The sequence below is a fragment of the Myiozetetes cayanensis genome, unplaced genomic scaffold (assembly GCF_022539395.1).
Source record: "Myiozetetes cayanensis isolate MyiCay16 unplaced genomic scaffold, myiCay2020 scf1, whole genome shotgun sequence".
Classification (NCBI taxonomy): Eukaryota; Metazoa; Chordata; class Aves; order Passeriformes; family Tyrannidae; genus Myiozetetes; species Myiozetetes cayanensis.
This window is the reverse complement of record NW_026086604.1, coordinates 116,110,611-116,132,673: the sequence shown is the minus strand read 5'-3', so window position 1 is coordinate 116,132,673 and position 22,063 is coordinate 116,110,611. Positions and strand designations below refer to the sequence as shown.

Below are 22,063 nucleotides of genomic sequence, written 5' to 3'. Positions count from 1 at the left end.
GAAGAGGAAACCATGGTAGCAGTTTGTTCAATAGGTACTTAACACTGCAATTTTACGACTGTAACATACAGTACTCACCAAAACACCTCTGTACTGGGGATGCTCCTTGCAGCACAAGGACATGCTCTACAGAGAGACCTGGACAGGCTGGATAAAGGGGGTGAGTCTGAATGTATAAGGTTCAACAGTAGCAAGTTCCAGGTCCTGCACTTGGGTCACAACAACCCCAAGCAGCACTACAGGCTTGGGGCAGAGTGACTGGAAAGCTGCCCAGCTGCAAAGGACCTGGAGGTGCTGGTCGACAGTGGCTGCACTGAGCCAGCAGTGTGCCCAGGTGGCCAAGGCCAATGGCATCTGGGCTTATATCAACAATAGTGTGGTCAGCAGGACCAGGGCAGTGATTGTGCCCCTGTACTCAGCACTGGTGAGGCTGCACCTTGAACCCTGTACTCAGTTTTGGGCCTCTCACTCAAAGAGATTGAGGTGCTGGAGTGTGTCCAGAGACGGGAACAAAGCTGAAAGAGTCTATAGCATAAGTCTGATGAGGAGTGGCTGAGGGACCTGGTGGTATTTAGCCTGGAGAAAAGGAGGCTGAGAGGGAAAACCTAATCACTCTCTACAACTACTTGACAAGAGGTTGTAGTGAGGTGGGGGTCGGCCTTTTCTCCCAAGTAACAAGGCACAGGCCAAGAGGAAACATCCACAAGTTGTGCCAGGGGAGGTTTAGATTGGATGTTAAGAAAAATTTCTTCATGAAAAGGGTTGTCAAGCACTGGAACAAGCTGCCCAGGGAAGTGGTGGAGTCATCACTTAAATACCTGGAGGTATTTAAAAGACATGTAGATGTGGCACGTGGGGACATGGTTTAGTGGTGGACTTGGCAGTGCGGGATTAGTGGTTGGACTCGATCTTTAAAATCTTTTCCGACATAAATGATTCCATGGTTCTATGACATAAGGTACTGAAAAGATTTAAGATCAAATAAAGCAGATGCTTCATTTTCAACACTGCTTACCTTGTCAGTTGATCTCAAAAGAGAAAGCCTTAAAAAACATTTCAGACTATAGGCACCATTCCTGAAGCTTTGCCAAAAGCTTTCTTGTGTCATTGTATTGCATATCAAGAATTCTCAAATAAAATGTGCTCTGAAGGCTGCTTCTGTACCTAGAGAAAGCAGCAACTCCCACTGTAATTGCTAGGTAGAGGCTGTGAATGACAGACTGCAGTTCTAAAAACCATCACTATATGTTTTCCTAACAACAACAAAACAACAATAAATGTGTGAAGAAGGCTATAAGATGCAGGAGGAAAGTGCTCTATTTTGAACTCCACTTTTTCAAGTGCTGTGTTTTACAAGTGTGCAGTGAGGGTTTGTTTCTTTGGGGGAAACGCACTTCACACACAAGCCAGCCAAAATGTTGCCAAGTGCCTCTGAAGTTCCAATATTCCTCCCCTCCTCGGGGACAGGCTCTGGTCTCCTGCAGGTTGTTGTCTGACTCCTGCTGGCACTAGAGGAGTTTGCCCTGTGGATTAACAAGCAGATGCAACTGAGGTTACGACAGGCAGTGGTACTTCTACCTAAGAAGTCCTTTCATCTTCACAGGAGGACTTGAATGATAGCAAATGGTAAGAAAGTTGAAATGACTTCTCAAATCTGCTGCTTATTCTTCACTCTTGAAAAAACATTTTCAGTTCAATTTTGGAAGTTTAACACAGCTCTCAAGAAAATGACTAAGAACAAAAACCATCCTTTCATTTGGCATAAACCTACACAAAACACAAAGAAAGCATCTTGGTCCTGCAGCTTCAATACACAGCTGGCATTAACAAATAACTGTATGTTCAATTAAAGTTATTTTTATGAAATGCTTTAAAATTCCAAGAAGAAAACATATATGTACAATTCACAACATTCGCTTACTCCAAACTCCTATTTAATACAAGAGAAACAACAATTGGCCCTTACTGAAGTCACATACTGGCATCCTGTTAGTTAAGCTTAACTTTTTATATATTTGGTCAGTAATACGTGCCAAGTTTTATTTCATGCTTGTATGCTTTCACTCCCCAGCCATATATTCTAAGAACAAGCTAAACACTGCAAATGACAATGTAAAACACTGACAGACCCAATGTTAAGTATCAGTTTTGCTATTCCTGGAAGCACACACAAAGAGTATTTCCCCTTTGGTTGTTTGGGTACTTGTCAGTTCCCACATTCTAGGCAAAACTGCCTTAAGGATCAACTTCATAACCTATTAGCCCTCCTTGGCCTAGGTTCCTACGTAGTCAACAGAGAAAGACTGGAAACTATTTGCTGAGGCTTCTGTCCCAATACAACACACATGAGCTCAGCTGCCCCCAGGTGTCCAATGACCCCCTGACTGCAGGGGAAATCAAGGCACCCAGCACAGAACATGTGAGCAACCTTGAGGCAAGCTGAAGTCAGGCAAGCTTGATTTTCCTAAGTGATGAGAAAAAAATATTATGCAAAACCATGATTGGTAAGAAGAGCTAAATTGGCAATGATTATTCATTATTTCCTCACAATAAAAAAATCAGGGTAGGTAGGCAATGAGCCTAAAAACGAAGGGAAATCTTTTCCTACGCTATTCTACTGTGAAACTCATTGCCACAGGAGCAAAAGTATAAATGGGTTTGAGAAAACTAGATGGCAGCATTGAGGAAAAATACCTAAAAGATTACTGAAAACAAAATACATTGCTACAATTGCTTGTCATTTACAACATCAGCCACAAAATGTCAGATGCTAGAAGAAAACCAAAACAAAACAAAACTGCCCACCGCTGCATACCTTCAGTTACACTTCCCCCCAAAAAAAAGCCACTATTGACAGTAATCTGTAATATCCATAAACTGAACTCTCTTTAATGAAGCAGTCTTCTAATCCTTAGTTGCAACACTAGGTGGCAGGGAAACATCTAACTCGCCTACAGCATTGAGAACCTTGAATGCAGAGTCTCACTTGGCAGTAGTTAAGGATTAGTGCAATGCAGCAATCTCGGGATCATACAACTGCACTTGCTTTGTGTCCTTACATAGCTCTGGGCAACATTTTCCAAGTGCAATGCTGTGTTCATAGACCCACAGCTTAGTGATGTCAGAAGACAGGCTCATCCTTTCCCTGAGATGCCTTGCCCTCTCATTTAAGAAATCATGGATGATTGCAAAATGTTTTTTCCTCTCCAAAAACAGTTCCAACAATTCCATTCTGTGTTTGAAATCCTGATGACCACCCTCTCTGTAAAGACATAGCACCACAACATTTACTTCATGCCTCTGTTTTTCTAAAAATTCACTTTATTATTTAAAATTCACATTATTTGTGTGCTACTTGTGAAAAATACCGCAAAGGGGCAATGAAACAAGTTCTGCAACTCATGCAGCTGCAAAGCAGGTAAGCCCATGGAAACTGTTCTTCAGGCCATAGTGATCCTCCTGTCAGTACACTTTTCCTCCTATAAGATCTCCCTCAAACTGGGAGAGAAAGGTGTGATCTTTTTCAATGAATGCGAACTCCGAGTTTCAAAACAAAAGTGTGTGTACATTTAAAGGACACCACCTCTGCACTGAGGCAAAATTTGCTGTTTTCCAAATTACAGACATTTCCTAGATTGTTGCTGGCAGTAGAAGTAAAAGTCTGACATTTAACTCCTGCCTTGTTCACATAATTCAACAAAAAATGCAGACAATTATTGCATTTTACAATTGCAATATTACAATTATGGGTGGTTAACACTCTCCCTTTAGAAGGGCAAAATCAGCACAGGATAATCATTCTTCTCATTCAGCTTTGTACCATTTTCTCAGCTGTATAAAAAGAGATGCTGATGTCTTCCAATACATCTTTTTAAAATCTGCAGGAAAAACCCCCAAGGTCAGCACTGCTTTTTAAGCAGTGACACACAAGAAGGAAGGTCAAGTAATTAAGCCACAGACTAGAAGTTATACAAAAAGTAGTTGCTGAAACTGATCTTGGCACACAAACAAATCACAGAAAGTCATTGAACTGGATTTTGATTTTCACAATGATGGATAACTAGAAAGTTTGTTTCAGTTCCGAAAAATAAGTTAATACAAAATTTAAAAAATACTGATGTGCAAGTCTTTGCTGTATAAAAGGAGGTACATTTTCATACTTTAAAATAGTTTAAAACTGTTTAAAACATTTGTACATAATGAACAGAAATTCTCTTTTATATAAACAAAGTGTTTCTTTGCCAACAGCAATCATCAACTCCAAAACACAGAATTAAGATGACAGGAGAACCAGACAGTCTAAGTCACTGCTATTTGTGTCCAAAAAAATAATGCCACCCTTTTCTACAGCTCATCATGCTTGTATGTAAATTCCCTTGCGGATATAAACCCATCACTGTCTTCATCTTCTTTATCAAAGATGTCTTCAACTAAAGCATCATGCTGGGTGTCATTTACCACTGCTCCATGCTTTTCAAATTCTTTCTTCAAGTAAATTTTCACCTATTAGACAAAAGGTGAGAGATAACACTTTTAGGTTTATGAAAAAGTTGATGACTGCAGTGTAAGAGAGGGCCACCATGATCAGGATGGTAGATAACAGATAACAGATCAGGTAGATAACAGATACCTTCCCTCCCGTGCCACTGCCAGAATAATACTTGTCTGACTGATTCTGCAGCTCCTATCAGTGATGAGAGTCTTCAGTAACAGAAGTGACAGTAAAACTAGCAAATCTGCTGCCAGAGCTTTATGGTACCTGACTGAAAAATGAGCCGGGACAGCTTGTCATCTGATGTCTACACAGTAAAGTATAAATAGCTAGGCAAAAGTTATTAGCCGCCAATTGGTCAGACACCCAAACAGCTTTTCCACATCCTCGCACTTTGACAAACCAGTAGATGTAAACAGTTGCCCAAAATATATAAGAAATCTGTCACAATCTCAAGTGTTTGCTGCTCTAATGGGAACTACATTAAATGATTTCTAAACATCACAAAATTTTGAATGACAAAGAGTCAAGGTAGCTTTTAAACAGACTTCTGGAACAGTTACCTACACTAAGCTAATTACTAATGGTAAGCAGTGTTTTGAACAAAATGAGATTATTTTTACTCAGTTTCTATGGTTTAACTGTTGAGATCCTTCTACAAGGATAACAATACCAACATACCCACCTGTGAAACAAATACCACTTGTATAAGAACTGTAACAGTGGACTGCTAACAGCCAGATAAATAGGCCATGTTTCAGGGTTGTTTTATTAATTTCACACTCTGGTATTTGTTAGGGTCATTGCTTATATTTCCAATACACATATATTAGACACCCTGACACTGTCTGGTGCATAGTAAAAATAATTAGCCTTCTGGGTCTAGTAAACCATACCAGGCTCAAATCAAAAAGAACTCAGTTGTTTATACTGGCTTCTCATGGGTCACTTTTGCACACTGGGAAAGCAGAAGACTGAAAATAAGAAGCAAACAGAAGGTGAATAATGCTGACTACATGTCCTTCACAGAGTGAATGCAATGAAATACGACTGCCCTACAGCAGCAAAACTTCTAATTCCAGTTTATTAATAAATCAGCAATTAACTCCAAAAAGCCTTGAAGTCTGGCTTTATTTTGAAGATGCTTTCTTTCACCCAAGTCTCCCATAGGCATGGGGCACACATGAGTCACATGCCTACACCCCAGCTTAACAAGGCTCCTTTTGAAGCCCTTTGGAGTCCAGAATTTTCACTACGATGCAACGCTCAGGGTAGTGCAGCACAGATGTGCATCCTTGGCTTAGTTTTACTGAAAAAGTCTATTGTTGAGGTGCAAGTAAGTATGTGAGCTGAAGTCAAGCAAGAAAGACAAACCACTGACAGGAGCTTGGTAATTGCTGAGCCAGGAATAGCGTTTAGCAAGAAAGACACCAACATGAAAATGCCAAAAGCATGAAAGGAAAAAAAAACAAAGCTAAGAATTGGAAGGCAAGAAACAAAGAAAGTCATCTCCAGAGAAGGACAGAGGCTCACCCTTCCCCACATGACTAATGACCACCTGGCCACCAATGGCCTTTTGGGTGTCTTACCACTTAATGGTATCAGTTCTGCAGTTAAGCTAACAACTCATTAGTTACCTCAACTGTCCATCACCCAATAAATAAGTACTTATTTAGTACCTTAAGTACTAAGTAGTGTGTATTATGCTTGTTGAGTTGCTCTGTGCACAGCAGTAGCTAAAATCTAACTTGTGTATAGATACTTCTCTAACAGGATCGAGTTAAGCCTATCTTTTCTTTTTCACTATCCCATTCTGTTAGATTTGCTTACAAGAGAAGAGTAACCCACTCACCTCTTGCTTGGACAGTTTCCAGTCATCATTAAGATCCATCTCTTGGAAAGACTCATGAGACCTTGGCCCATTTCTAATTTCTAGAAGGTCAATGTTGAAAATCAGTGTGCTCTCAGGTGGAATTTTTCCTGCACAAAATGGAGAAAAGTTAAAAACAACTACATATTCAGTGCCATACAAAAGCCATATGCATAAGAGCAATGTTCCAGTAACCTTACTTATTTCAAAGCATCCTGCAATTTGAACTAACAAGGAAAAGTATCTGTAACAGTGATAACTGTACGCATTTCAGACTGTGGTTTGGACTCTGAGCAGCCCTTACAGCATATACACAATTTTAGATGCAACTACTTTTGTTGGAAGCCAGTAGGTGTGGATGTGAGCTCATATTCAGCAATCATCATCACAAGTTTGTTAAACAACATTCTTGAATAATTTTTTCATGGCCAGAGCCAGTTGAAGAGGAAAGCAGTAAAGGAGACTGTACAATTAGAGAGGCTACAGCCAAGACTAATAGATAGGGCAACAAGAACAGAGAATTTAGCTTTCCCAATACACCATTACCCTGCCAGGCTCCAAATTCCTCTCCACTGCTAACTGACACCCTGTATCTGCTATTCTGCCACTGCAAAAAAACTCTTGAACAGAGAAAGAAAGAAGGGCAGCAACAATGACAATATCCCACAGCTATCTCTGGACTGCTGCACAAGGCACTGAGCTATTTCCAAACACACAGCAGAAACTAAGTATATAAACCTGACCAAAAGGCATGTGTTGTCACAATGTCATTTTGGATGCAGGTGAGAAGACCAGTAACTTCCTAATAGTGGCACAGACCCTCCCCCTGCCACCACCCCTCATGGATTTCAGTTTATTAGGCATTGGCTTTTACAGAGATGTGATATGCCCTCATGCTGATGGCTGAAGCTATTGTCAAAGATCTTTTAGCACATCACTTTGCCACTTTATATAGAGAGGGGTTGAATAGGACCAAGCATATTTCTATCTTGGATGGCAGCACCCCAAAAAAATATTCCTATCCCTTAGAAAATATAGGCAAATAACTAATCCACAGCATCTACTTTGAAACTATGCTGTTAAATATACTCTGAGCTGCAGCAATAAACAAGCTTGTAGATTTCTGGGATGAATAAACATGCAGAAACTTCCGGAAATACAGGGTACGGTGCTCTGATCAGATTTTGGGACAGAGGTAATTTTTCTGAGTGTTACAGAAAAAGGCATCTGACTGGAATGATGAGTCAGAAAGCAAGCAAGGTGGGAGGCTGGTGAAATTATTTGCATTTGGAGGAAAGCATGAAGAAAATGAAATAATTGTCTTCAAGGGCATAATTGAAAATAGCAACATAATTATGCTCAAATATTTCAAAGCCTTCCTAAAGCAAGTCGTTTCTTACAGCAGTTAGCAGGGTTTACTTGTTTAACCTTCTTGCACTACAGAGGTGAGGCTTGCAAGTCTTTGAAGAACAACTGTACTGCTTTGCATATCAATCAGAGCAATTAGGCCTGTGATGACTATGTGAGCACTGCAGCATTTCATAGCTTTTTGTAGTAAAATTTACAGCTGTCTCCTGCATACAGGCAACTGGCTGACCACCACAAGTTTCCTGTTCTCTACTAGAAGCATGATGATTATTTCTAATACTATGTCCTGAATCCCAAACCAAGGCTTCTAGAAAAATATTTTTAAAGGGTATTTCAAGAAAGTAGGGTATGGAGTAGGCTGTATGTATGGAATACTACTTAGCATGAGTACTACTTAGCCTGTGTTCAGCCCTACTTGCCAGAAGATACAGACATGCAAACACTCCTCACACCTACAACAGTCTCATATTAATTGGAGACAACATTAGCAGGATGGACTATATGGTCCTAGACATTCATCCTTTCTGCTTTGAAACCTTGCATTACCATAGGTCTTTTGTGGCAACTCTTGTTGTGACAAACATAATCATAAGATGTGCTCGAAAAAAGTTAAATAAAAAAAATTAAAGTTAACTTAAAACAGACCCTGTAAGGCAGAAGTAGAGCCCTCCTGCAATCATTCAAGACCTCACTTCCTTAACTGCACCTTCCAAATCTAGACCTCCCATTAAAACAGGAATCTGGAAACACTGAAAGGAAAACTCCCAAACACCATCAGTAGTAGACAGGTTGAGAAAACCCTACAAGCAAGACTTTTATCTGCCTGCACACCGTTCAGTACATTTTCAGTAGGTGACAGTGTGACTGCCCATGCCTCTGCACATCTTACTATGGATAACAGGGACCACTGCCCACACTGAAAACAGCTATAAGAGGGAAAGAATTAATGTCCCTATATGGATAAATAAATAGTGACTTTTCACTGTATCAGCTAAAAAATGGTTGGGCAGCAGTACAGGGAGTTTCTTAGGGTTTTAAAAGACAAGAATGAGGCTTGCACATGCACATTCATGAAGTATTACTACAAAAACAGATGCAACGGCCAAAAAGCCAACTGTTACCTGAGCAACCACCTCCACTTGACTGAAAAAAAAAAAAAAAAAAAAAGAGGAAAAAACCCAAAGCAAAGCAAAGAAAAAGCAGGGCACTATTGAGGACAGAACATACAGCACAGCAGCTACCATCAATTTCTTGGGTTTTTTTCCTGTATTCACCACATAACGACTTACTGATTATTTTTGCCGAAAATAAATTGATGAGAAAGCGCACCTGACTCCATCAATTTTTCTTACTTAACGGAATCTGCCTGGAAAGCTTGCTACCCTTTTAGGCCAAGAACAACAGTAAAATACAGAGATTAAAAGCAACTGAAGGATGGGAAAGGCTTCCGGTGTTTTACCTTTCCCTTCTTTTCCATAAGCAAGGGCTGGTGGAATAGTTAGCTTCCGCTTCTCTCCCACACACATGTCCTTCAAACCTCTGTCCCAGCCTTTGATAGCTTCCCTTATGCCAAGTGTAAACCACATAGGCTGACCATTGTTATGCTTGTGACTAGAAAAGAAAGGAATAAAACACTTATTATTTAAACATCTAATCCCATAAAAGGCACATGGAGCAAATGGAATATGCTCACAATATAGATATATAATCAAAACCACACCACTAATCGGCACCCTGACATTTCTCCAACACCTAGACTTTCAAAGTCTTGAAAAATTATGCTTTGCATGACAAGGTTTCTTGAGAAGCAGAAAGAAATAAAATAACATCTACATGGTGTGTTTATGACAACACTGAGCAATCTCTATTCCCATCTTTATTTCCCTGCTCACCTATTTCCACTTGGAAACTGATCAGACTAGAAAGACATTTCTACTTAAAAATCTACAATCAAGGCCGTGCATACTCTTCGGTAAATTGCAAATCAAAACCCAGCCTGGTCATGATTGCAATATACCTTTTAACACTCTTAGAAGTATCAGCCTCCTCTCTTCCAAAAAAGCCATTAGAAGAAACTCAAACGGTAAAACAACTACACAACAGATAGTCTAGAAAAAAACAGAAACAAATGCATGCAAAACACTCAGGTTTAAATTAGGGATACCCAATTTAAACAGGTGGTACAACCCGGACTACTTTCACTCTACTGACAGACACAGAATTTAAAAGCTCTACTTACTACTCGTGCAGGAAAGGTGCTTAACAAGAAAACAGAGCACTTACAGAGATTAGTCAGCAGCAAAAACTTAAGAGTGTCACTGGAAGTTCTTTTAGAGAGGCAGGTTAACTACAAGAGAAAATTAGTGAGATTTTAGTTGAGTTGTCTGCAAGAGCATAAACATGCAAAACTGTCTTTTTTTTTCTTTTTAATATGTTCCATAAACATAGCCTTCAGGCACAGCCTGCAGAGACTTGAGCATTTTGCTGTCTCCCACGATTAACACTTCGTTCGTGTTTTATAGGACAATCAGCATTAGCAAGTCGTTGCAGACTCTTAGCAGACTCCCTCGAATTTGTGGCTCTTCCTCCTATTTGCATTACTGTGGCTCTGGTATGTTGACTTGCCTTCTCGGGAGTAGGTGAAGAACACCCCTTTCAGTAATGAAAAGCTGTTATTGTGCTGCCCGTAGTGGAAGGACACATATAACTTTTTTTTTTTTTTACCTAGAAGTTTGCTTTAGAAACCAGACAGAAATCTGTGCATAGAACGAGACCTATTAAACCGCTGACATCACATTCCAAAACTTGCACTTATATCACAGAATCACAGAATGGCTTGGGCCGGAAAGGGCCCTAAAGATCATCTAGTTCCAATTCCCTTGCCATGGGCAGGGACACCTTCCACTAGACCAGGTTGCTCAGAGCCTCATACAACCTGGCCTTGAACAGTTCCAACGACGAGACATCCACAACTTCTCTTGGCAACCTGTCCCAGTGCCTCGCCACCCTCACAGAATTTCTTTCCAACATCTAACCTAAACCTACTCTCTTTGAGCTTGAAGCCATCCCCCCTTGTCCTGTCACTACATGCCCTTGTATTTTAAATAGTCTCTCTCCATCTTTCCTGTAGGCTCCTTTCAGGTACTGGAAGGCTGCAATTCAGGTCACCCCAAAGCCTTCTCTCTTCCATCCCTGGAACTGTTCAAGGCCAGCTTGGACGGGGCTTTGAGCAACCTGGTCTAGTTCTAGTGAAAGGTGTCCCTACCCATGGCAGGGATTGGAATCAGATCATCTCTAGGGTCCCTTCCAACCCAAGCCATCCTATGATTCAATGATTTGGGAGGGCATATGGGATGCCCCATCCCTGAAAGTGTTCAAGGCCAGGTTGGAAGGGGTTCTAAGCAACCTGGTTGAGTTGAAGTCTCAAGGGAACTTTAAAGTCCCTTCAAACCCAAGCCATTCTGTGATTCCATTTTACACACACATACACACATATATGTATATATATTTATATATGTATTTCCCCGCGCAAGCTCACCCACCAGCTCGCCCGGAGACGCGCCGCTTACTTACGTGGAGTGAAACATGGAGCCGTCCCTCTCCAGGTAGCCCTCGTAGTGAACCAGCATCATGTCCCCCCACTTTGTCTTCCTGTGGCAGATGAAGGGCTTGTGCAGCACCTCCACCTTCACGTCTGCGGGCGGGATCAGCGCCGCGCCCGCGCAGCCCAGCGCCGCGCACAGCAGGGCACACCGCAGCAGCGCCGCCGCCATCGCCGCCACCTCCGCTCGGCTCACCGGGCCGCCATCCCGCAGCACAGCCCCGCTCGCTCGGTCGGTCGCTCGGTCCGACGTGGCAGCGGCGCTCAGCGCTCCCCGGGTCCCGGCGGTCCGGCTCCGCCGGCGCGCCCTCTGATTGGCTCGCACCCGGGCGAGCCCAGGATAGCCCACCGCCCATTGGGGCTCGCCCCTGTCCGTCCCCCAGCTCGCCCAATCGGCGGGCTCGGCCGAGCGGAGGGGCGGGCGGGCCCGCGCGCTCCGGGCAGTCCCGGCGCCGGCGAGCGGGGCAGCCCCGCGGAGCGCGCGCACGACGGAGCCGGCCGCCGCCGGCCGCTGATTGGGCGGCGCCCGCGCGGAGGGCGCGCTGCGATTGGCTGCGGGCGGCCACCCGCTCGGGCGTCCCGCGCGTGTTCCCGCCCCCCCCTCCCGCGCCCGGCGGTCACGCGGGCCGCGATTCACAGCGCGCTCTGCGCAGCCGCAGCGCCGCGCGGCCGGGAGCGTGGCGGCGGCGGCGAGGGGGCGGGCGCGGCGCAGGCCGGGCGGGGGCAGGGCCGGGGCCGGGAGCGTGGCGGGCGCCCCCGCGATGGCGCCGCGCGGCGCGGCAGGGCGCGGCGGGGCGCGGGCGGCGGCGGGCGGTGTGAGCCCCCCGGGGGGCGGCCGCGCTGCATGGGGCCGGGGGCCGGCCGGCATGGAGGGGGTGCTGTACAAGTGGACCAACTACCTGAGCGGTGAGTTGCTGCCCGTGCTCAGCCACGGCGGGACGGGGGGCCATCTTCTTTTGTATATATATTTATACAACTACATGTATCTCTGTTCGTTGTGTTGGCTGGGTGTGGGTCAGCGCTGCCCCCTGGCCTCTCCGTGCGGGGGAGCAGCCCCGGCGCACCCCGGTGTTCCAGGCGCGCCTCCACATGGTCCCCGCCCGGCTCTGGTGCCTGGGCCATTGCCCGCCCGGGGCGCCCGGCGCCCTCCCCGGGCCGTGGGTTGGGGCTTGGGGTTGTTATGGGTGCGCCGGGTCACGCTCGAGCAGCGAACTGCCCCGTCCTACACACACGCCCGTGGAACTTCTGTTGGGGCGAGCCGTGGATTCGGGGGAATCCCGGAGCTGGGTTTCGGATGGAAATGCTTGAGGGGTGGAGGGGAGAAAGAAATTAGAGGGCTGTCCTGCTAGCTTTAGGCCCAGATTTTAATATTTTGGGTGTTCCCGTGCGAAGGAAGGCTTGACTTCCATGGCAGAGCGGCAGGAGCCGTGTGTGGGCAGGCTGTGCTCGGCGGCGGTGAAAGGTGGTGGGGTCAGGAGCACCGCAGAGGCGGGGGGGATCCGGTGCCACCCGTGTTCCTGTGGATGTCCACCGCCGGGATGTTCACATGGAATCGGGAGAGGCAGAGTCGTGCGACTTGGGGTCGTGGTGGGGGTCTTGCCAGGTGCAGACCTCTGTCGGAACAGTTTGGAAACTTGGTGGTGAGAGAGAAGCAACCACGACCACCCTGCACCGCCAGATGCGAGTGTTGCTCCGTAGTGTGTGTACACGGGTTGCCGCCTTGCTTCGGGTTTTTTTCCAGAGAGGCTGGAACAGCTGCACCTCTCTGGTTTGCTGGGAAAGGGTAGGAAATCAAAATTAAACAAAGAAAAAGCTGAAGCACAAGCGAGTGTTGAATTAATGCCACAGGGGGATGGGAAGGAGTAGTGTGAGAGCCTGGATTTATTGGTGTGCTGGATCAGCTGGATTTGTCTTCTGTTTTGATGGTAAGGTGAAGACTAAGAAATATTAACTTTCCATCAAAATAAATTTGTTTTTTTCTGACCACAATGCTAAGCACTTCCAACCAAATGACCCTTCATGAAGGAGAATATTGCTTTGCAAACCTCAGTCTCAAGTGAATGCAGACAGACTCTTTTCCTTGGATATGTGAGATTTGCACTGTCTTAAGGCTAGAAGAGGTTTCGTTCTCAACACAGAGAAAAATCTGTGGTGGAGAATTGAAACATCTTTCTGACTTCTTGTCGAAACTTGACTCTAGCTAGCAAGTGTGGTGGTCAAGGTCTCTCTGTGCCTTTTCTTAGGTTGTAGAAGGCCTATGGTATGTTTGAGAATAATAAATTTGCTGGTCTGCAAGTGAACTGTGCCTACATGTGCTTTCTTTTGGCATAAAGTGGAGACTTCCTGCCCTGTAGCCATTATGTTATAAATTTATGCAGAGATAAAAAAAGCGCAAAATCTCATTCTGGAATGTGGTGTTTTTGTAGCAATAGCAAAGAGCTGGCGAGTGAGAGACAGGAAAGCCTCCTTTCAGGGATTAAGGGAAGTAAGAAGGTTCAACCGGTCATCCAGAACAGTATTTCTGCCAGTATTCTGCCCCCAGTATGCTTTTCCTGTTGCTCAAGGTTGACTAATCTGGTGCTGCATAGTGTGAATGATGCACACAAAAGGCAAGGAAAGTGTGTGCCATCTCTGTATATCACTGTGTGCCTGTGCTATTAACACAGTGCTGATGTAAACATGCACAGCAGGTACTTGTGCCCTTTCCTCCTCAGAATGGGGAACACACCTCAGAGTCGGAGAAGAGATAGGACATTCACCAAAGGACAAGCTTAAAACTGTAGAAAAGGTGAACTGCTTTTCCTTCTTGCTGTGAGAGAGGAGCTGATGGTAGTCTGTTGATAATTGAGTCTTTTCTGGGAATTTTGGTTTTGTAACGTCTTATGTCATCGCTATCATGAGAGGTCAAGTCCACATCAACCTATTTTCCCCCAGCTCTTGGGCTGGGAGCTAGATCTGTGTTGCAAATTACATGGTTATTGACAGCAAGAACATTTCAGAAGTAGGAAGCAAGTTTGGCTTTCTGTGGGCAAAGGGCAAAGAAAGCATAGCATGATTACCAGCAACTGAAAGACAGATTAGTTTGCCTTACTGCTTAAACAAGTTATCTTGTTTGTAATAAATGCACTTGTTTGCTTTATATAGATTAGGATAAATTAAATCAGTATTACCTGGTTGCCACTTGGAGATAAGGTTTTTCCTCCAGTGTTGGTTCTGCACTCACATTGTACTTTCTTTATGCAGGGTTTCTAGTGCTGCCTCTGAAATCTCTGAGTTTAGAGAACTGAGATTTGAGGTTTTATCTGCCTTAATGCAATGGCCACAAGACAGGGATTTCTCAGTGTGTTACTTTTGTTTAAGTTCAAGTGAAGCGTGCCAGCTTTGTATCAGATGTACATGCACACAGGTCTAGCCTATGAAAATGCATTGGAAGATTGTGTTTGTAATAAATGTGTCCTGTGATTGATCTTGTCTATGCTTCACCCACAAAATTGGTTTAAAACCTTAAGGGAACAGGGAACTTTGCAAGCAGAATTATCGTTGTCATACCAAATGTGACAGCGCTTTTTCTCTTGGGCAAATATATAATGCATCTGCAAACTTCAGATTATTAATCCTTAAAGTCCAGAGCTGGGTGACTTAAATCATGCAGGTGTCTAATTTGGCCTCAACTGAGCCTACAGTCAAAGCGTGTAACATGATTTTTTAAAAACTCCTAGATTTCATCCTTTGCCTATTGTGTCTGTCTAGCGTTAGCATTGTTCGGTGAAGTTTGTGGAGGCTGGGGATGGGCTTATCTCTTGGGTGTATAACTGTTGTTTCGGTACTGCTCATTGCAGTAAACACTTGGAGTGATAAAGGCATCACCCTCTGCCTTCTCTATTGCTCCTCAGTCTGTTGTGCTGCTGCTGCCTGTAGTCCTGGCTGAGCATAAAGCATTCTGGTGTGGACAGCATCAAAGCCAGATCCTGGCTGCAGTGTTGTAGCGTGACTGATCTCAAGCTGGGGAATGCTGCTTGCAGGGTAGAGAAAGGAGAGAGTGGAGCTGAACTGCACGTGAAGGCTGAACTCAATCTGCAATTCACGCTCTTTGTTAGGCATACCTTCTAATTGATAAAATAAATTGATTTAGTCTTTATAGATTGCCTCGTAAAAGTCATCTATGATTTTGATTTCTCAACAGGTTTATAGAATGAGTAAGCTATTGCTGGGAAGCAGAGTGTGAAGTTGGGGAATATGTCCCTTCAGTGCAATTTGAGAGCTTGGCACTTTCAAGTTGATTTTTTTCTTTCTGCTGAAATTCAGTTTAGTTTGCATATTCAGTGTAGGCACACACCTTAACTGGGATTGCTGGCCACAGGCAGGATTGCTACTAACTCTGGAGGAGGTGATATGTATCAGCTCTTGGCTTGGGTATCAAAGGCAGCTTTGTCATTAGAAAGAAAATGATGACTGCTTCCACTGGCTTTCCTGGTATATTTCATATTTCCATGAAATGGCTTTGGTTGATATTCCTTACAAAGCTAGGCTTTTCCTGATATTTAAATACTCACTTCCTTATTTATGCTGAGTAACTCTAACCCTAACTAATTTGTCTTCCTCAAGGCATGATACACTTGCACTTATGCCATCACCAGTGACGCTGCATCATGCCACATACTGTAGGTAGCTCTCCTCATCTTCCTGTATGTAATTGTCCCCTCTCAGTTTATTGTTGTACTTTGAATTCTTTTCAGTTTATCCCAAGATGCCAAGAGCCAGCACCAAGCAGTAAATTTCAGCTTTCACATAAAACTTTGAACTACTCTTGTCTCTAATGATTCAGAATTCCTTAATAAACTTGGGGGGAGAGCTCAAGAAAATGTGAAAAGGCATGAGTTCTTATATCTTGAATCTGGATGCACAAGATATTGCTTCAAGTGAGTCTTTGTTTTGGGAGTTTAAGAAATCTGACCTTTTAGGATGGGGGATAGGTACACTTCAGTTGATAGCAAGCTCTGGAAATAAGGTCCTCTGTTTCCAGAGATAGAGGAAGTAATCAAAAACTTCACACTTAGATAAACATTTGGTTCTAAAAAGTATGTTAATATTTTCCCTTCATTTTAGCCTCTGGTTGTAGTCCAAGTTCTGACTGTATAAAATTAGAAGTCTGGCTTTTATGGAGGTGGACCTAGACAGCTGAGGTTTCTGTTGCCTTTAGGGCAATAGTCTGCCTTCTATTACTGGCTCTGGGTACTTTCAGAGACCAGGTGTTGGTTTAGGTGGATGCTTGAGTCTTACCCAGTTCTGGCTACACTTTTCACAAAGAATGCGTCAGGGACTGGTTGGTTAATTCACTTTGGATTTTTCTTAATTTTCGTTTTGTGGTTTGACCTTCTTTCTCATGGCTTTCTGCCCTTCCCTCTGTTTTTCCTCATGCAGCAATCTTGCTTTTGTCCAGCCTATTTGGAATTGAGTAATGTGCTTGCAGTAGAAAAGTTTGATGAGGCTGCAGGAATGGAAATCGGTGTCCCCTCTCTCCTCTGTAAGTGTTAGAGCAGTGCTGCAGAGCCTACATGGTGCAGCGTTCCCTGCAAGGTGTGCTGCAGTACTGGTGCCTCTGCATGCAGTCCTTCTGCACTGAAGTGAGTAAGTGATCACAGGGAACGGCTGGGTAGGACAGAAGCAAAAGATGTGGTAGACTGATTTTGAAGAGATATTGCCATGTGGTATCTGTGTGTGCTTACATAAGTTCATTGTGTTGGCTCAGTCTGGCCTGATAACCACCCCAGGGGTCAGAGAGAGGAGCAGTTGTTTGCTGGGGCTGGGAAGTATAGACAGAGGAGGAAAAACTCCCAGGAGCTTTGTATGACTTGAATTAGTGCATCTGAGCAGTGGCCAGCATTATTGAACTCTTGCCTCCATCACTCACCACGATCCCCTCTCTGCCCTTTATCCTTTCACTGAGTCCCCTTCAGAAATGCCTGATGGCTGGTTCATTGTGCCCTCTGTGCCTTGGCTGGTCACTGGCATATAGTTGTTTGCAAAGAAATCCAGTGGCCCTGTGATGGCAGGATGCTTTTTGATGCTGCTAGCATTGCCCTAACACTCGTCATTGAAGCAAAGGTGGACTTTATGGAACCCCTGTGAGAAAAATCATTTGGGAGAAGGTCACTGTGTTAAAGCTGGTTCCAGCTGTTGCTTCCTTCACTTGAACCTCTAATGTTCCTCAGACAAGTGCTTTTAAAAGTGATACCATTGTTAAAGTGCTCCGTTTGTTAACTTCATTACCTTTGTGGGTTTTGGTATTGATTCCTGCTGTTAATATGCACATAATCAGAGTAAAATTGCAATATGGGCATTTCTAGAAGCTGCTTTCTAGATGAGAGGATAATAGCTCAGAGAACAGGCATGGATTGTCGCACGCTCTTGTCTACCTTTCTGGTGTCCCTCATGGATACAGATGGGATTTTTATAGTGTCATATTGTTTTGCTATTGAATTAAGACTGCAAAATGTGTTCCAGCACCTGGGAAAATACTGTGCAGCCTTAGGAGCCTGTATAGAAACAGTAGGCAGCAGTTCTGGGTGCAGATTGCTTATGTCAAGATAACCCTCTAACTGGTATTACTTCTATTTCTTGAATCAAAATAAAGGGGGGAAGTTTCAAGTTTGACATTTGTCATATATTTTTTGCTAAATGCTTTTCCTGACTAAAAACCTGGTGGTGACTGACAGCATGAAACACATGGCCACATGAACTAAACTTAGGCAATCAGCTGTCACAAACTGGATTGTAAGATTTGGTGTGGGTGCCCACTAGTCAAGATTGCTAGCATCTTGAAAACAAGTGTTTCATCCATTTGTGATCTGGAGAGTTTCACAGCCTTAATTTCCCTGGGAAATCCTCGTATGTTGGACGTTAGCATGTAAGACCAGAAGTGGTCCTTCTGGGCTTTTTACAAGACGCCAGCACTGTCTGGGTTCTACTGGAGCTGAGTTTTCAGCAGCTCCCATCCAGCTATCAGTTGCTGACACAGTGCTGTGCAGAAACTGTGGTCCTTCTGTCCTTGGGCCCTGGGAGATAGAACAGTAGTTGGTGGTACAATGAACACACGGCACAGTTTATGTGTGCTCAGGTTGGGGTGAAACAATAGGTATTGCCTGTTCTCGCTGTGAGATGTCTCTGACCATCAGAGCACCCACTCTGGGACTCTTATGACCCTGTAGAGAAAAACAGGGATCCACCCCTGCTCTACCACTGGCAACTAAGTCTTGGATCTTGCCTGTGATATTAGCAGTAGGAATGTGATGAAGGCTTTAGCTCCTCCTATTAGACGGATGATGTCGTAATGTGCAAAGTTCATAATTATCTCCTGTCCACACTTGAAGTCTGATTTAGGTTCAAAGAAGTTCAAGGACTATCTATTGCAGAGATTTTACATAAACCTATGCTGACGCTCAAGAAATTAGTAAGCATGAAGTGTTACATAATTCTAGTAGAAAGAAAGCAATAATAAAAACCTGGGTGTCTGACCTTTATGCCTTTAGAAATGCAACTGGAACTGGCGTCTCTTAATTGCAGCTTGTTTTCCAGGTCATCAGTTTGACTTCTTGAGTATGTAATTCTCCCAGATGGTTTGGCGTCGTGGATGTCTGACATGATCTACATGTCTTCAAATGTTGCATTTTTTTCTTCAGGCTTGGCACTTCGGAAGGAATGCTGTGTGGAGTCTGAGTTGTGTAACGTTCAAGTTTGAATTGTGTCCAAATTTCAATTGTGTTATCAAGAAATGTCAAGTTTGCTCAGTGATAGCTACATCCAGACTTCCTGAAGTGTAATGGTGGAAGTAGTGTTTCAGTCTGTGGAAACTTCTGGAGAAATAGTGAATCTTTACCAGGAACAGACTGTTTAAGTATCTGTTTTTGTAGTGGACAGTATCAGGTCTTCAAGGTACTGCAGGCAGTAACTGTAAGTTTCACACAGGAGTGCAATATGTGCCTTTATCAGTGTCTGCAAAGTTGTCTGGAATCTCTTCACTCTCTTCTGTGGCTGAGATCTTAAGCTACTAATCACTTTTATTGTGCTTTGCATTTTATTGTCTTTTTTTATACCAATCTTTCCCCAGCAAGGTCAATTTTTACTGTTAATGGCATTGTGCCTCTAAAACGAGCTGTGGGAAGTGTGACCTGTATTTTTTCCTGCCTGTGCGCCACCAGTATAAATGGACTTAGTAAATTCTTCTTCGAAGTTGTGTTAGTGCTGGCACCTGTAAGACCTTTAAAGGTTCAACTTTATCTTTCTGTATGAGGTGAAATCTGAATGCTCAGTTCCAAAAATTACAGTATTCCTATGACAGTTTAGGGGGACAAAATAACAGTGAATAAACCCAAGACTTGTGTTTGTAGAAGTGTCTAGGTGTCTTTTTTCTGCTTTGTTTTTTTTATGAGGGTTATTTTTTCCTCCACTCCTTGCTCGTCTGCAAAGGTGAAGCTCTTGTAATTAAAGATTATATCCCTGTTGCAGTGCCCATGATTTGTCAGCCACATGCTATTTTTAGCTGGTTGTTTAGGATAACCTTCCCATGGCTGCTGACTCAATGTCAGTGAGTACCAGGTGGTTAGTGCATCTTCTGACAGAACCTTGCTGTGATTCTTTTTTTAAAATTAATTTCCTGTTATGAAAATGTATTTTGGTTAGTGTAACAATTCTGTTCTGAAAATAAATGCTGTCCTAGGTAACAATTATCTATCATAGTCTCTTTTTTTTTAATACTTATCTAATAATTAAAGAATAGTTAGATTCTGCAAAAGAAGACAGATAGTTGCTGTGTCCCCCTGAATGAAACAAGACCCAGAAACAAAAAAACCCAACCAAATGAAAACCTCAGTAAAATATATTGACTCATAACGTATTTTTAACCAGGCTCCAAACTGATGGAGGCAGAGTGCTTTGTATGTTGGCTAATTGATTGCACAGGCTTTGATTGATGGGATGCAATTTGGTTGAGCATCAGCTGCAATTGTAAGCTGTAGGAGCACGGCTGAAATGATTCATGTGCAGCAGCAGGATCTCCAGACTGAATTAGAGGCTTGTATTGACTGTGGCGCTGTGCATTATTTAAAGGATTGGTTCTCTGCCATTGAGTGTCTGAAGCAATTAACTGCTTCTCTCTGCTGAACAATCGCTTCCTTTTCTTGTGAGTTCCTACATATCAATAGTGACTTTTAGGATAGTATCTTTATTTTGGAGGCAAGACAAATAAAAACCAGTCCTTTTTTTTTTTTTTTAATTCTCATTGTTGTGATTTTTTTCCCCTTCATATAAAGTAAAAGAGTATTGAGAATACATTGGCTTCTGAATGTTTTTATATTCTTCTAGGAAATAATGGAAGAACTCTGAAAGGGTGTGAAAAAAATATTTATGTTTAATTTGTTTTCCATCCACCCCATAAGGTTCAGCAATCTACAGACCAGGTTGGCCCGGATGCAGTGGTATTGCTTGTTTAAACAAAAAAAGCTAAACCATACCCTTACTGAGCTGAGGGCTTTAGAGTTTTCTGACTCTGAGGCTTTAGGGCTTTCTGACCTTAAATTGAGTTGTGCTTGGTTTCAGCAACACCCCAAAGGAATCACTCTCTAGCTGGCAGGGAGCTGTCATTCCTCCAGTGTGGTATCAGTCCAAGCCCAGCCTGGACTCCTGCAGTGCTGTGCTGGTTGGCAGAGCCCTGGTGCAGGGGACAGCAGAAATGATGCCCCTCTGCAGAAACATCTAGGAACCACATGGCCCACATGGGTTTTTCCAAGTATTTTTCCCAGAGACAGTTTGCTGTCACAGTGAGGGAGCTTCAGAATCTCACCCCATTGGTCCAGGCCAGGGAAGCTTGTTGCACCTCAGTAATGAAAACTACTTTCCTCCAGTGACGTTGCTACCTCATTTCTTCATAAGTTAATGAGCTTGTAGTTTTAATTAGAAGGGTATCCAGAAGTGCAAGTCAGTAATTCAAGTCTACTTTTCATGTGGGGAGCATGAGAGTTTCAAGAGCTATTGAAAACTGCTTCATTGAAGGATGGTGTTCAGAAATCAACACATCCGCCTCTGTTCCCTCATTCTGTTGATTTTTAGGAGTTTCTTACGTGTTGTTTTTCAAGATAACTTGGCTAACCCTTTCTGCAAGGGAAGAAGACTTGGGAGGCAAGACAGCTGGGGTGGCTTTTGTGAAGAGTGAAGAGGTGGGTTGAGGAATGATGGAAGGAACTGAGGGGTGAACTTGGAAGAGGGAATGAGTCAGTGATGCCATTTTAGCAAAATTACTGAAAATTACATATGGCATCTCAGACACATACTGCCATGGTCCAGCTACCTGCATGTTCCAGGAAGCAGGGGTTATGGGATACAAGATCCAGGCCTGTTCACAAATCTTACTTCTACAAAGGGGTAGAAGTTTCCAGGGGTACTGAGAATCTCTGAGGCCTTATTTGCAGTGTGTCCCGAGTGTGAGAGGTGGTGGAGTTGCAGGGAGACAAGTAACTGAGAAATGTAGTTTTGTTTTTCAGGCTGGCAGCCTCGGTGGTTTCTCCTCTGTGGTGGCATCCTGTCCTATTATGACTCTCAGGAAGATGCCTGGAAGGGTTGTAAGGGAAGCATCCAAATGGCTGTTTGTGAAATTCAAGGTAACTAATATACAGTAGCACTCAGCTGCATGAAATTCGTCTAATAATGTTGCATTCAAGATGAGATTTCAGGTGACAAG

The 22,063-nt window shown here is 43.6% G+C and overlaps 2 protein-coding genes across 2 annotated transcripts in view; one reads left to right on the top strand and one right to left on the bottom strand.

Annotated features, from left to right (window-relative positions):
- Positions 1-3,286: 3,286 nt before the first annotated feature.
- Positions 3,287-11,603, bottom strand: FKBP14 (FKBP prolyl isomerase 14). The gene is made up of 4 exons (XM_050324211.1): positions 11,304-11,603; positions 9,190-9,341; positions 6,345-6,472; positions 3,287-4,503 (listed from the first exon to the last, which is right to left on the bottom strand). The coding sequence occupies exons 1-4, from the start codon at positions 11,501-11,503 to the stop codon at positions 4,345-4,347; spliced, it is 639 nt and encodes a 212-aa protein (XP_050180168.1). The 5' UTR covers positions 11,504-11,603; the 3' UTR covers positions 3,287-4,344.
- A 488-nt stretch (positions 11,604-12,091) lies between these two features.
- PLEKHA8 (pleckstrin homology domain containing A8) overlaps positions 12,092-22,063 on the top strand; it is a 30,931-nt gene continuing 20,959 nt past the window's right edge. Inside the window, exons 1-2 of the mRNA XM_050314551.1 lie at positions 12,092-12,237; positions 21,867-21,983. Coding sequence (XP_050170508.1) covers positions 12,093-12,237; positions 21,867-21,983 — 262 coding nt within the window. The 5' untranslated portion in view covers position 12,092. The remainder of the gene's footprint in view (positions 12,238-21,866; positions 21,984-22,063) is intronic.

Bases quoted from the DNA above. Each gene is read 5' to 3' on its own strand.
- FKBP14 (XM_050324211.1), bottom strand. From the start codon at position 11,503: ATGGCGGCGGCGCTGCTGCGGTGTGCCCTGCTGTGCGCGGCGCTGGGC. The intron at 9,342-11,303 runs GTAAGTAAGCGG...TTTCTTTTCTAG, and splicing joins GGCTCCATGTTTCACTCCAC to TCACAAGCATAACAATGGTC. The intron at 4,504-6,344 runs GTGAGTGGGTTA...TTTGTCTAATAG, and splicing joins GGAAACTGTCCAAGCAAGAG to GTGAAAATTTACTTGAAGAA.